The sequence below is a fragment of the Molothrus aeneus genome, chromosome 3, assembly GCF_037042795.1.
Source record: "Molothrus aeneus isolate 106 chromosome 3, BPBGC_Maene_1.0, whole genome shotgun sequence".
Classification (NCBI taxonomy): Eukaryota; Metazoa; Chordata; class Aves; order Passeriformes; family Icteridae; genus Molothrus; species Molothrus aeneus.
Genome location: NC_089648.1, coordinates 60,378,349 through 60,394,068, shown reverse-complemented (window position 1 = coordinate 60,394,068; position 15,720 = coordinate 60,378,349). Strand labels below are relative to the sequence as shown.

Below are 15,720 nucleotides of genomic sequence, written 5' to 3'. Positions count from 1 at the left end.
TGCTGTTCTTTCTGTGGTTTCTGAAACAAAACTTTGAGAGAAAAACTCTGGTCTCAAAAGACCCTGTGGGAAATGAGAAACTTGCAAATGCTACTGTAGTTGTGTAATGTTGACAGTATGAGCTGAGTGATCCTTATACAGATTGGAAGTACATGAGCATCTGCGTAATATGCAACAATCAAAGTCTCCAGTATGTTAAGAGAACAAAACAGGAGAAGCAAATGGGGTGTGGGGGGTACAGGCTCTGCTGCCACCAGGATAGCCTGAGCATTCACAACCTTTGTTAGAAACACAAAAATGGGAGATGGAAAGTTACCAGCAAACAGAAAGACCACACATTTCAAAGAATGAGCCTGTACACTATACATTTTTACTTCTTTACTCAGTAGAAGCATGCATCACTTGTAGGGGAGAGACTGGAGAATCAAGGGAGTCACAGTGATGTTGACAACTTTGTTTTTAGAGCTCTGTGTCCATATGAACCCTATAAAATCAGCTGGGGATCTTCATGACAGCAACTTGCAGGACTCGATTATTAAAATACTGTCTATATGTGCATCAAATATAATCTCTTTCCAAAAGTCACACCTCCTTTTTTATCTGAGCACAGATGCTTTATTTGCAAGTAGCTGAATCTGACAACTGTCATAACACAGCTGGTTATAGAATTATTAGGTTACTACAATTACTGGGTTACTACTTTTAATAGATCACATACTTACTCTTCTATAACAGCTTTTTTTTATCTAGGCAATAAGATAGAGATTATGTAATTGAGTTTACATTTTAGAAAAAATTCATAATGTATAGTCTTGAAGGCTGGGTATTTGGAAGCAACTACAGCTGACTCTAAAAGTAATATCTGTAGTTGCTTACAGGATTTAGAACGTGATGTGAGAAAGTATTGCCTTCACCATCACTATCAGATTGTTTAAGGCAATTTTCTCAGGGATCCTCTTTGGTTCCTATACTGGTTAAACTTCCTGGATGCCTGAATGTTGTTGGTGCTCCATAGTATGTGGGAAAAAAAAAAGTCAATTTCCCTTCTCTCTCCATGAAAAGAATTTTTCAGTTTATTTACAAAACTCTCTGGAATGACAAGGAGCCATTTGTGGTTGTTGTGGCTGATTTCTGTTGTGCTGAAGATGCTAGGAGACTGCCTAAAACTCTGCACCCCTGGTGAGATTTTTCAGCCTGTTGATGCTCTTTCTAACCGAATTCAGGGGAAATGCATTCTGGCTGCCAGTATACTTAATTTTCAGGATCACCCTGCCAGACATGTGTTTAATAATGATGAGGCAATCCCCAGTGAGGTCTTGGCCATTTGGGCCAAGGGCCTCCTTGCTCATAGACACCACTACAAAACAGTTATGGATACTCCCTGAGACTGTGGAACAGTCCCATACTCACATTTCTGTTGCTTTTTAGAACTCTTGACATTTGGTGAGTAAAATAAGTTGGTTTCTTTTACCTCAGACATGAAGTGCCTCTTGAAGAGAAAAATATTGTCAAGCCAGGCAGATGTTTGGGGAATTTTCTTTTGTTTTGTATAAGATCTTTTCCCTTCAAAACATAGGAAGACACTTGGGAATCTTCCTTGCTACATGCTTTGTATCAGATGGCAGCAATACTCTGAAATAAAATAGAAGTCAGGCAAATCTCTGGAGGAGTTACCACCCTCTCAGAAAGAAATCCTAAAATATTTGTGAAGATCAAATCACAAAGAGAAGCAGAAGACATTAAGCCTTTAGTTGACTTTTAGACTGATTTTCCCTCTTTGCCTCTTTTGCGGGTGCCTCAGATTCCTGCAGACCCAGAGGGGGCTGAACAGAGAGTACACATTCCTCAGCTATCACCACTGATTCAGTTGCATCCCAGAAAACTTATTGCCAATCCAGAGTAGGAATTGCCATGTACAGGTTTATCTTCCCCAGCTGCTCCCCCATGGCAGCACATCCAGTCCCTTGGCTCCCTGCAGGTGATTTAAGGCCTAGTGATCAAGCAGAGCTTTAGCCTGCAAGACTGAACTCAGGTTTCACCTTGGCCCAGGCTGACAATCTGTTTAGCACTGATAATGCACATTTATCAAACCCACGCGTAGTGGCTCTCCCAGGGCTGTCCTACCACTCCTGGGCTTTGTCCCCTGCTTTGCACTGCCTGTTGCCTGCAGGACAGTTCAGCTTTTTTCCTCACCATTGTGTGTCCCACCTCTAGTGCTTTTCCACACAAAGAAACACTGTCCAAGAAAGAGTCTGAGGAAATAGGCTGTGGTTTGCAAACTGAATTCCTTAATGACTTTTTCATTAGAAGAGCTGACTGCCAAATGCTGTTTGCGCTTGCCTAAAGGACAGTCTGCATGACTGAGAGTAGCTCTGCTTTACATGAAGTATTGTTTTCAGGCCACCACCACAGGCAGCTGCTTCTCACTAGGCAAGGGAAAGAGCAAGGAACGTGAGTGAGCACACAGAGCAATTGAATGACACGAGAACCCATGGGATTTCCCATCCCAAGTCCACACCACCACAAGGGCTCATGTTCGTGTGGGCGCTGTGTGGTGGTAAAAGCTGAGGTGGGGTCTGGCTCTCCTGGCAAGGGGCAGCCCAGCTGGGAAGACCGAATTCCAGAGCAGCTCTGCTGTGAAAATATTTCCTGTGAGAACACGCAAGCCTGAGAAACCAGGAGCAGCAGCAGGGATGGATTCCATTTGCCTAGCACATCCATTTCAAGAGCAAACCTCTGAAGGGATATCTTGTTGTTGGAGTGGTGATGAGACACTGCACCTCAGCTGCAGCAAATGGGCAAAGAATATTCTTCTACCCCGTGCTTTCTCCCGGGTGTCAGAATGTATGCCCAGCTGGATTTCTCCTGCATTTTCTTATTTCCATGGTTTTTTGATCCCCTGAGTTTTAATCTATACATGGAGTGAAATTGATTGAAAAATATAATCTCAAATGTTTAGAATTTATTTGCTGCACACGGTCAAAATTTAGCTTCTTGTCCACAAAAGTTCAGATTCAAATTCAGCTCCTTATCCTTAACTTTCTACTTTTAACAGGGACTACAACTCATTGTTTCCAGAGTAGGGCTTTGGAAAATATTCTGAGATTTCATTTGCTAATGAGACTTAACTGATATCTGGTCAAGTGGCAAAAAGAGGCCTCTGAGAAAAAAAGAGCTTAAAGTCAGACAGGAGAAGGGAATAGTTCAACATCCGTTTAGGGTCTTCTCTAATCTCCAGTATTTCGGTTTTACAAAAAAAAAAAAAAAAAAAAAGAAGGGGTAGATTTTGGACCTATAGCCAGTCATCAGTCTGCAAGTGAGTAGTTTGTATCACTTCTGGCTGATGTTTGTGTAAGAGCTGAGAAAGAACTTGTCTGTGGGTCTCTGTGCTCCCACCATTTGCTTTGCCCACTGCTATGCTGTATTTTCCATCCCTGAGAGTCTCCGATTTCACTGTGCTCAAAAAGTGTTTGGATACAAGAGGGCGGAGCACTCAATGGTTAGCAGGGTCATGCATAGAATATTTCATCCCCATTGAGTCAGTTCTGAAAGTTGGTGAGAATTTTTTACATTTCATTTTTTTTGTCTTTGTAATGGAGCAGGCTGCACCAAAGACCAAGTGGTTTCAAGAAAGTGTACTTATCAAGAGCATGTCTTGGACATATTTGCTACTGTCCAAGACAGTAGCTATGCTACTCCATACCTCCTGGTTCTGCAGCCAGTGTCTAACCCACAAGGCCACAATGCCCAATCCTCTGCCAAGGCACTGAATCTCTCTTCATCCCTCTTACCACATCTATAATTTGTGGCTAACAGGAGTGGTCTGTCCTCTCCTAGTGCTTTATCACCTGCTTTTTCACTTCAAAGTGTTCCTCATTGTGAATATACATTACTTACCCATTTCTACTGTTTACCTTAGTAAAAAAATTTGAAGCAATGCTTACACCTGGTGTACTGTGACTGGATTTCACTAGGTGGGGTTTATGTTTACAGCTTCCTGTGGCACACCACTTAAACTCTGAGCTCTGTCTGATACTAGTTAAAAAAAGAGGTAAAACTACTGGTTGCTTCTTTGGGGTTATGGTTAGAGCTGGTGAAGCACTTGAGATCAGCATGTACTAACAATTTGCTGCAATGAGAGAGGAAGAGTAAGGGTGAGTTCTTTACCCAGAAGATTGAATGGATTCTGGAATCCCTTCAATCCCACCCAGCTTTTGCAGCAGGGGAAGGACTGGCCCATACATTGCAAGGATATGGCAAGCATCTGGATCTGAACCAGAGAGGGAAGAGGCTGAGAGGTAACAAGAGTGAGATTTTCAGCTGGAGCTTGGAGATGCTTAACTTCAAACACATTATCTCATCCTCTAGGCACAGATATTTTTGTTCCACTTTTTTTTTTTTCTTCCAGGTTCAATGACAAAGCCCAGTGCTTTCAAAGAATGCCAGTTTCTGGAGCATGTGGCTTGTCCCTCTCTGCTTTGATTCTTGCCTAGGCCAGAATAAGGTTCTACCCTTATTGCAAGACAAATGAGAAACTATTTTATTACACAGGTACAAGACTGAAAGAAATGTCAGATGCAGTAAGAGATAATCAAAAAAGCGCATCTCTTTAATAGTTTTTAAGAGAAAAAGCCCATGTTTCATGTAAAATGTTGATTCTGACTTTTCAGTGATATTTTTCTTTAAGAATTTCCAAGAACTGGAGCTTATTGTGCTTCATACATTTAGTTATAACATGACATGAAATCAGCGGAGCTTGACTTTCATATTTTTTCCTATTCCTTGCTCCATAACACTAGCAATAACATTCTCCATTTGGAACTATGCCTTCCTTTTTTGCTGTGTTATTTGTATGAGATGTATCTGGAATGCAGGAGAAGAGGGAGAAATTGTGAAAATGGCTAGGAGTACATTTTATTTTATACTTAGTACTTCTGGAGTTAAAGGGGAGATGAAATTGGCCATGTAATGGATCTTAGCTATAGAGCATTATCATATTTCAATAGTAAAGTATTCCCTGTCTCAGCTCGCACACACATCTTGACCTCAGAGCAGTTGCACATAATGTTTTCTCTGTCAAGAGAATCTATTCATAATGATGTGTCACAGGTGCTCACACATAATATGTTTCCCGTCAAAAGTGATCATCCATATATTATACAGCAGCTTTGATGACAAATATTTTGTCCTTCAGCTGCTTTTTCATCCAACTGTCAGACTTAATGAAGGAAAGTCACAGATAGTTTTTAAATAATGTCAGCTTCTTAGATCACATTACTGTGTCTGCCTTTTAAAGCTGTTTCATACAAGGGCCACAAGACAGAGGAGAGAGAGAGATAAGGATGTTTTCATTTACTTAACTTTAGAAAGAAAAAATTTTCCAGGCTCTTAATTTCAAAATCAATAAGCTCTGTGCCTTTAGAATATTTTCAGAAAAAAAAAAAGTGTTCTATTTATTAAGTACTCAGTATTTTGAGAGTCTAGTGAAAGCAAGTATGATAACTGAATTGGGGTTGCAACTTCTCACTGCTGAATGTCATTTATTCTCAGAGTGGTGTCATGTACTCATTGTAAACACACTTTCCTCTAGGTTATGCTACAAAATGAATGTCTCAGTACACACAGAGAATTGAGTTCTTGTATTCTTACTGAAATTGTTTGTGCACAGCAAGGCCAAAGTTTGTACATTTCATGTATGTCCAGCCCTACTGAGAGAAATAACCCTCATTCCTCATTTTTTTAATGAAAGAGGAAGAATGAACTTGAATTCCCTTTGAGGTTCTTCAGGTCACAGGACTTGTCATTGAAACCTCAGAGCCCAGCAAAGTGCTTTTCCCATTCATGGGACATGTCTTTTCTGCTGAGAGTGTAAGTGAGCAAAGTACAGAGGTGTTGCTGAACTTCCCTGCCAGGTAACCCTGCCCTGAGCAGCAGGCAGTGGTGCCTCTCAACATACAAGCCATGGATTCATACGGACTCCTGGTCTGCCTCCAAGGGCTCCACAGAAAGGAGTGGAAAAAAATAAGTTAATTTTGTGTGCAAGCTATTTAGCAGTGTCAGCAGATCAAAATAAAATCAAAGCACTAAAATAGGCAATCACACCATGCATGTGCACATTTATAAAATCATCATTGGCCTGAGGAGAAGGCAGAACAGGAAGCCAATAGTATTTAGAAATACAAGTTACAAATGTAAATGAGGACTATATTTTTTCTATATATGAAATATAACCAAGTGTGTTAGGCTGAGAGATTAAAGCTTGCACTTTAAAAAATTACTATTTTTCATGCAAGACAAGGCCAAAACAAGAGGGCACACAGGGTCTGGTGTTAGTTGATGGTCCATTATTTTTTTAGTTTCAGTTTATTTAAGAAAGCAAGCAAGAAGGAATTAAAAGTAGGTAAGGTAACAACTTCCCAAGTACAGGAGGATGCAAAACTTTATTCTCTACCACTGAGAAGTAATACACTTCATTGTATCACACAGCAGATTAATGTCTGCTACTGAAAAGATAGTCTGCAACAGCATCCTCTTTCCTGCTATCCCCAAGCCCCTAAAGAAGTTAGGCAGTGTGTGTAATAAATTTCGTTTTCCTCGTCTGAAGAATTAGAACAATTCAATTGAAAAGCAAATATAATCCTACCTATGCTATATGCTGAGACTGGAGCAGGATAAATGCCACAGTTAAGTCTAAACATCAGGTTGTAATTGTTAGAGATTAAAAACATGCCAGAGAGAACATTCCAGGGAAAGAAGGAGGGTGAGAAGAATGGCTCTCCTGTGTCTTTTTTTTAAGGCAAAGTATCATCAGATCTTACAAGGGCATATTCCTGCACAGCAGAACTCAAATAAAATGGTATTTAGTCAACAAAGGAAATTATACACTAGATCGATTTTTAATCATCCAACTAGGAAAAGAAAGAATAAGTGAACATGAATTTTTCTGCTGAGACAAGTGCACACAAGGCAGAAAAGCCCCTGAAAATAAGGAAAAGAAAAATGAATGTTCTCTAGAATGCTGCTGTTCCATATCATCTATTTCAAAGATCATTTACTGTTGGCTATTTCTGCAAGATGCAAAGATGTCGGCTGAGCTTCTCATTTTTATGCAGATGAAATAATTTCTGAAATGACAAGTCAGGTCATAAGAGACACAAGAAAAAATGAAGCAATCTTTAAGAGCTGTCAGAGAGATGGATGGTCCACCCTTCCAAGTGCAGAGGAACCATTATTTCATGGTCTTATTTAAGGTATTGTTTTCTCACAGTTTGTTTTTTTTTTTTTTTAATTCTTTTCTTCTCAGTGCATCCTAATGTGAGCCAGGGTTGCCAAGGAGGGTGTGCTACATGCTCTGACTACAACGGATGCCTGTCATGTAAGCCCAGGCTCTTCTTTGTTCTGGAGAGGATTGGCATGAAACAGATTGGAGTGTGTCTTTCCTCGTGTCCAAGCGGATACTATGGGACACGGTATCCCGACATTAATAAGTGTGCAAGTAAGTGCTGGGGAAAGGGGAAGCACGTGGGTTTGTTCTCTCTTGAATTCTGTGTCTCCTTAGGAGTCAAGTCAATAGAGAAGGAGATGGATAGGCTTGTCCTTATTTGCTCAGTTCTTTGTAGTAGTGCAGTAAATATTAACCTAAGCAAGAAGTTGAAGACCACAAAAATGGCCTAAAGCTCAGGGATCCTGGCTTTGCATGAATGACCTGCCTAGAACCCAGGTGATGGCCTTGTCCTCCTCCTCTACATCCCCATGTGAAGGGGAAGAGCTGGTGGGCACCAGTGCCCTCCAGAAGCAAGAGAACGCCAGCAGCTCTGAAGAGAGAGAGGGGACTGAGGAATGCTGAATCTTGGTACTGGAGCTGTCTAACCCACTGCCCTTACTCGCCTGAGCCCTGCAACAAGGAAATAAGGTGGCAGGTGGCATGCTTTGGAGATGTGGTTTGCCCTGGTCTCTTTATAGCTTGTCTCAAGCTCACTGTAGTCCTCTGAATGCCTCTAGAAGCTGGCCAGGTTTCAGCTGGCCAGATTTCAGCCTGATTTGGGGGAATTTACTGGTTTGTGTTGTTTCCAGGCTGGGGGACAGAGAAGCCAACTCTATTCTCTACTGCTCAGGCAACATTTTGACCCCACTATGGATTTTTGAACCATAAATGAACTGGAAAAGATCACAATGTCCTCCCCACTCCTCTTACTCTTATGTTGTTGAATTCACTGTTTTTAATCCCACAGGTGATATAAAAACATAAGAGTGATGGCCAAGAAACTCTCCCAGTTTCTACCTGGTAATAAAAGTTATTTAATGAATGGACCCCGGAGTAAACTCTTACAGAGTAATTTGACACTGCAAAGTATTTTCTCGCTTTTTAGCAGTGTGTGGCCTTGCATATCAAACATGAGCTGTGCCATACATAAGGTTTTATGCATTTCTCTTAAAAATTTCTGAGAACTGGGAAATGGATCAGCAATGCCAATTTGGATAGTCATATAGAGAATACATTAAATACTACAGAACATCTGCTTGAACATCAGGGAACCATTTAAAGAAAAAGAAAGATATGTTGATCAAAACCACTCCTAAGCAGATTCTAAATTCTGGCATATTTTTTTTCTCCTTCATGAATATTTTTATCTCCTGGAGACAGGAGATAGGAGTGTGGAGCTGACCTAGCACCTGTGTCCCATGGGGTCAATTAGTACCTATGTGGTGCCAGGGCAGGGCAGAAGCAGCACAGTGTTATTCTCATGTGCTCTGCTCTGCCTGCCATTTGCATAGGTCTCCAAGAAGATTAGCAGTGTGAGGCTGTTCAGCATCAGGCCATCCTTTCTAAATTCTCACCCATGCCAGGGTCACCTGTGGCTGGCTTCACCATGTGTACTGGTCAGGAAGAAGACCTAACATAATTTGTTTCCTTTGAGGATTGTCTGACATTGCTAGAATTGTGTGATTCTGGTATGTGTGAGAGAGCCCATGGCAGTTCATGGCTAAGAGCAACAATGCTGTTGTTTACTGTTTGCATTTCAGAATGTAAAGCTGACTGTGATACCTGCTTCACCAGAAACTTCTGTACAAAGTGTAAAAGTGGGTTTTACTTATACAGTGGAAAGTGCCTTGAAAAGTGCCCTGATGGGCTGGAAGCCAACAACCACACGATGGAGTGCACCAGCATCGGTGAGTCTGCTCCCCATGTCCTGCCTCATTTTCTCAGAGGGGGTGTGGGATCTAAGGAAGGCATGATCCTTACAACACCAGGGAAATTAAAATGTTCTTCATAACAAGATATATTCCCCAGCACAAAACACTCAAGGTATTTCCCAAGTCTACCACTTCACAAGAGGCACAAACCTGGTTGTGTCCTGCAAAAACAGCCTTGATGCTAAGGGCAACTCTGCCAGAGGAAGGACAGCCTGTTTGGTCTGCCCTGAGGTAGCAAGACATCCATCTCTTGCTTGGTTACTGTGTTATGCAGCACCACTAACAGCAAAGTTTCAAAAACCCTGAGTCAGATCCCACACGTAGTTTAAAAAAGATTAAAATATGAATGGCTTTACTTTTGCTCCCTTGTACCACCTGAGCCTTCAAAGCATGTATGCAACAACACTTTGAAGCTTACCTTTTCAAAGGTGAAGGCTAAAAACTAATATATTAAGGAAACATCCCCCCAAAAAACCTCCAATCTCCAAAATGGTGCAATAATCACCAGACTTCAGAAAACGAGGATTACAAATAGGGTGTCACTGACGCTGAAGGAGTGAGATTGATGTCATTGTGAGTCACTGGCTGTGGAGAAGAGACTTGCTTTTGTATCTTGAGCCTCTGACTCAAAAGCTCCAATTATTCACACAAGGACAATTTCAGAGGTCACCACACCTAAATGTCTGCTCCATCCCTTAGCCATCTCTCCAAATGAAAGAAGAACAAGTGATATGTTTGCCTGTGAGCAGCTGCAGTTAGCATCCCCCACCACGGGCACACTGAAGCTATGGCAGGGCTCAGCTTATTTTAGTACTTTGGCTGTGAATTGTGATGGCTGAGGGCTGTGAGCTGCAGTGCAAGCCGTAACCTCTTCAGCCACCAGCAACCAGAGAGAGAGCACTTAGGCACAGTCTGGCCGTGATGGAAATCTTCTCCACAGTGTCATGCACATAGCTCTCTCTGGCATCGAGTGTTTTGGAGGGGAAGTAATGCAGGAATAAAAATAATGTGCAGTAGTTTGGCATTCTCCTTCTCAAATATATATTAGTTCAGGTGGTAGTGTAGGCTTTTATGGTTTTATTTTCAAGAATTTCATCTTTGAAAGAAATTCAAGGGATCATTTTTGTTTCTTGATGGCTGTTTCCAACTGCTGTAGACTCAGCTGCTTTAACAGTGAGTCAGTCTCAAAGAGGAAAAGCCATTTAAAGCTATGGAGTAAAACCAGAACCTTTTTGTGCATGTGAAAGCCAATTATTTTAGCAGAAGAGCCCCAGTGTAACATGAAAAAAATGACCCATATGACAACCCACTGGAGGAAGGTTCAGAGATTGCCTAAAGTCTGTTATATTTCTAGGTTTCAGAAAATTTAGAAGTAAATTCTGGATCTGGAAAAATGTTGACTTGCTAATTTGTCTTTATAGAGGAGCAGGAAGTCTTTCCTTCTTCAGTGGTGACTTATAATCTTAAGCATGCAGTTGGACTTAAAGTAAATACATACATTTACTATCTTTTTTCAAGAGAAAGATAGCAAGATGGCAGAAGAGAAGGATTGCTATTAAAAGCATATTGTTAGCCTTCCAAGTTTATTCCCATGTTTTGTTTACACTCTTTGGATAAGCGTGAAATGTCACACCTTCTGACCTCCAAACAGCACAGGATGCACATTCACATCACTCTGGTTTAGAAAGGGTAATCTGCACCATTCTGAAGAGCTCGAAGCCTCACACTGACCCAAATTCTCCTCTGCTTTGCCTGTTTCTAGCTTCTGTATTCTACAGATGATGGGTCTTTAGGTGGCCAAAGACACTTGACTTCCAGTGTAACATCTTTTGATATCAGTTGGTCCTTTATAACTATCAATTTCCCAATTTCCACCTTTGAGATGAGCTGCAGCAGCTTGACCCAATGGCTTCACTCACCTTTCACACAGGCATGACCAAAGTTTATTCCACCAAAGCTAAAAGGGTTTACACCTCCATCAAACCAAAGAAAAGTCAGAACAAACCCCAGTAACTGATTCCACTGAGACCAGTAGCACTGTTATTGCCTTGCTTCAGGAATGTAATTACAAAACAGTGAGTAGAAAATAGTAACTGTTATAATCATTTGACATTATTTTGTGCTGCATATCCTTAACAATACAATTTCTGTCAATTCATTGCTGCAACTCACAACTGATTAATTCCATTAGTTTTTGCCACCTTTTGGCTGATGCAGAATGAAAATAATGTACCATATGTATTCTGTATACAAAAAACATATTGGTCGGGCTAAGTTTATTTTATGTTTATTGCAGTGCACTGTGAAACTAGTGAGTGGAGTCCGTGGAGCCCTTGCATGAAGAAAGGAAAAACTTGTGGTTTCAAAAGAGGAAATGAAGTGAGGGTCAAAGAGATCATACAGCATCCATCAGCAAGGGGAAATCCTTGCCCAGCTACAACCGAGAGCAGAAAATGTATTGTACAAAGAAAGAGATGTCAGAAGGAAGGAAAAGGTACCAAGTTATCATCATAATAATATGAGATTGATATTGTGTTGTTTTAATAATTCGCACCTGAATTCTTAGGCCTCAATTTCAGGCTTCATCAAAGCTGCTGTTGATGTGGTGGTTTTTGGGCCAGAGAGAATTGTGCCTTTGCCTGCAGTAAATAAAATCCTAACACTGCTCAAAAAATGTGCTTTGTGTGATCTAGAGAGGACAGGGTGGGCCGGAAGGGAAGGCACTTTGTCTCCCAATTCTGTCTGCTGAAAGAGTTGCCAAGATGAAAAGTTGCATTGTAGCGCTCAGAACAAACAGATCCATCATAAAACATGTCAGGGTGGGTGTTGTCTGTTGGGTATCAGGCAGCCAAGTTTCGTGCTTCAACAGAGGGATTCCTCCAAACCAATTCCTATTTCATGCTTCCCTACAAGATTTTAACTCATGTAAATGCAGTGCTGTGGCCTCTCTCCCAGCCTGAACTCTTTACTAGCTCTGGCTGAACAACATAACCTGACCCTGACATCTGCATCTGGGTCATCGAGTCCCAGCATGGGAGAAAGATCACAGCATGGCATGGCAGACAAGGGAAACTCCACTTGGTTTCACCCAAGAAGCAAGGCTGCCAGCAGAACTGTCCCTCCATGCAAGGCAGCTTGTGAGACTTACTCCCCAGCATGGCAGTGAGGGAATGGCATCACATATGTTAAGACTGGGAGATGCTTAAAAAGTTTATGAAATAATAATTTACATAAATTCCACTCAGTAGATACTGTAGTTTGATTATTCTCCCCTTCTTGCAGAGGGGAAATTACTTGATCTGTCCTCAGTGAAGTTACTCTGGTTGACACAGGTGTAACTATAGACTATTTCCTTTTCTCCATTCCTCCCATTTCCCCATCTCATCTATTTCTCTTTCCTCCCACCCCTTCTGAGGTTGAGTGGAAGAGGTGGAGCAGCTGCCCCTCCATGTGAACATCTGTGAGGCAGCAGTAGCTGCTGGTACCAAGTAACAACCCCCTATTCCACTGTCAAATGATGGCCAGGCTTGCTGCAGATGACTTAGGGAAACGCTCAAGGGGCTTGGATCTTGTAACCCTTTTGAAGGTTAGCTCATTCCCTGGGGATGCACCTCATGAGAAGGGCAATAATATTATTAGAGAGAGTCCAAATAAGGGCCACAAAGATGTTGAAGGGCCTTGAGGAGAAGCCATATGGGGAGCAGCTGAGGTCACTTGATCTGCTCAGACTGAAGAGGAGGAGATTGAGGGGAGATCCCCTTGCTGTCTACAGCTTCCTTGTGAGGGGAAGAGAAGATGCAGACACTGATCTCTTCTCTGTGCTGACCAGTGACAGGACCAAAGGGAATGACCTGAAGTTGTGTCAGGAGAGGTTTACGTTGGCTATCAGGAAAAGATTCTTCAGCCAGAGGGTGACTGGTCACTGGAACAGGCTCCCTAGAGAAGTGGTCACAGCAACAAGCCTGACAGAGTTCAAGAAGCATTTCGACAATGCTCTCAAGCACATGGTGTGACTCTTGGGGTGTCCTGCTCAAGGCCAGGAGTTGGACTTGATGATCCTTGAGGGTCCCTTCCAACTCAGCATATTCTCTGATTCTGTGATTCTGTAGTTAGAGGGAGGATCTTATGGACCAGATAGCTACAGGTGACTCTTCCTCACCCAAGAATTGGGTAGATCTACTGATCTATAGGGCATAGATGTCACCTCCTGCTCCTTGGGTCAGGCAGTGTCCTGAAGAGGCAGAGAACTGTACCTGTGTCAAGGTCACAGTCAAGACAACCTATTTACTGATTCCGTTTAGAAATCCTACAGATTTCTGTGTTCAAAATGTCCGTGCTTGGTTCTGTTTCTACACAGTGGCACAACTTGAAACAGCCTCTCATTAGCCCACTGTAACTGGGGAAAGAGTCCATTTTTTTCCCCTACCAAAGCCTAATCTTGACAGAGATGAAAATATAGGACTGAACTGTAATTTTGGACTATGAAACTAGGTTTTTTTTTGAGGCGATGATATTATGTGTTTGCTTATAGCAATTTGGCAAACACTTCAGATTGGACAAGACATTTCTCTTTGAGAAATGCCTGCTGTTCCTGTGTAATAAGAACTTTAGAAGAAACTATTCACGTATTTTCCTATCCATTCTTATTTTATGGGATTTGAGCCAAACCATACTTGAAAAATACTGTGCACCACAAGAATTTGTTCACAATCATGAATCTTTTTCTTCCCTTTTCTTCTGCAATATGCATAAAGGTAGGCTTTTTTCCTTCTTTAGAGCAAGTCACAGTCTATATTCTAGCCTGTCTTGTGTTCAGTAGATAATTCCTTCAAATGAGGAACCTGTGTTCCCACTCTGTCTCTGCCTTTGGGATTTGTATGCCTGTGTCTGAGACTCCTTATTTTTTTGTTTTGTTCTGACATTTACATTCTCAGTATTCACAGAAGTCTTTCCCCTTCACATTCATCGCTTCAGGGAGATGAACCTTTTTTTTTTTTTAAAGAAAGATAATTCTTAACAAAACTGAGGAATATCACACATGAAACATCAGGTTAAAAGAGCATGATTTAGAGATGAATTATGGTGACAGGCTAGGAAGGTAAGAATTAAGCTATAAGTTGTCCTTCTATTCCTGTTGAAATGGGGAAACAAAGCTTTCCAACTTAATCTCCAGGCAACATATCTTCCCTACTGCTACTGTCCCTTATTACACAAAAAGAAATTTCTATTCCTCTTTGAACAATAGAATGATTGCCCAAGAAAGCAAGCCAGGCTCTGTTCTTAAGGCTAGCTGTGCCCTGTCAGTGAGTGGAGAAGGAGGTGACAACAGAAACACTTGAAAGGAAAGGGAAAGTCAGTAAGTTTGTATTTACTGTTGAGAAATATTGAAAAGGCTGTTTTGTATTGTACAACTCCCTGTGGCCACTCGGCATTGTTTTAGAGTTGAACTTCCATGGCATTGGCTTTTGAAGTGTAGCAGAGCCGGCAGTGACCAGCAGTGCTGCTAATCTTTTCTCCATGACCATGGAGAGAGGGTCAGCTCAGTCACTCTTGGCTGTTTCCATGTTAGATGGATGTCTGTGGCTGAGGGATTTAGGTCAAAGACCACATGATGACGGGGTGTGCTCGTCACAGAGGCCTCAGTGACTTTGCTGGAGACGTTGAGGTCAGCGACAGGATGTTACTCAGTGAAGGCGCTGCTATCGCACAGCAGCAAGGACACGTCTCTGGAACAACCACGCAAAACGAGATAAAGCAGATGAAGGGGGCTTTTTTTCTTTGTTTCCATCTGCTGGTGTGTCACTGGAGCTGACAAGATGTCTTGCAACCCTTCATTTCCCCTTCACTGGCTATGCAATGATGTTTTACTGTGAGAAGATGATAATATTTTCAGAATGGATGCAAACAAATGGGAATAATGAGGATACAAATAGCTCAATTAGCCTAAAAGATTCTTTCAACTTATTTTAGCACTAAATTAGTTGATCCCAGTGTAATCTGACATGGTAATTCCCATTTGTTTCGCATACAGGCTCCTTTTGTAGTTCAATCTCATGCAAACCTCACAGTAATTTATTTCATCATTCTCCTCTTTTAATCCCATGATGTTGTGTTCTTTTTAGTCTGCATGACTATATAATATTAAGTTCCAGTTTTTTCTTCTTCCTTTATTTTCCTCACGCTTTTTGTCTTGTTCACCCAGTGCAGTATACTGTAACTTTTACCTTCCCACACGTAACATGTTCTTGGCTCCTACCCTTCATTGACAGATAAAAATTGAGACACATGTTTCCTGTAACCATGTCTGTTAATGGCAAATAGATGTCCTGGAAAAGCAAAAGAGCTTTCACAGCTCCTCAAACACTGCAAATTATCCATCAATATTATTTCTTTGCCTGAATAAATGTGCTCTTGCCTAACACAACTCCCTTTGGAGTACTGTCTGCAAATGAGATTGACTTTATTGGATGAAAGACAAATATTCTGAAATTCCTATATTCTGCATACAAAAGTATTTGTGGGGAA

General features: G+C 41.5%; 1 protein-coding gene across 1 annotated transcript in view; it reads left to right on the top strand.

The window, feature by feature from the left end:
* RSPO3 (R-spondin 3) overlaps window positions 1-15,720 on the top strand; it is a 58,347-nt gene that overhangs the window by 24,105 nt on the left and 18,522 nt on the right. The window contains exons 2-4 of the mRNA XM_066545769.1: window positions 7,304-7,495; window positions 9,025-9,171; window positions 11,492-11,689. Of these exons, the coding sequence (XP_066401866.1) occupies window positions 7,304-7,495; window positions 9,025-9,171; window positions 11,492-11,689 (537 nt within the window). The remainder of the gene's footprint in view (window positions 1-7,303; window positions 7,496-9,024; window positions 9,172-11,491; window positions 11,690-15,720) is intronic.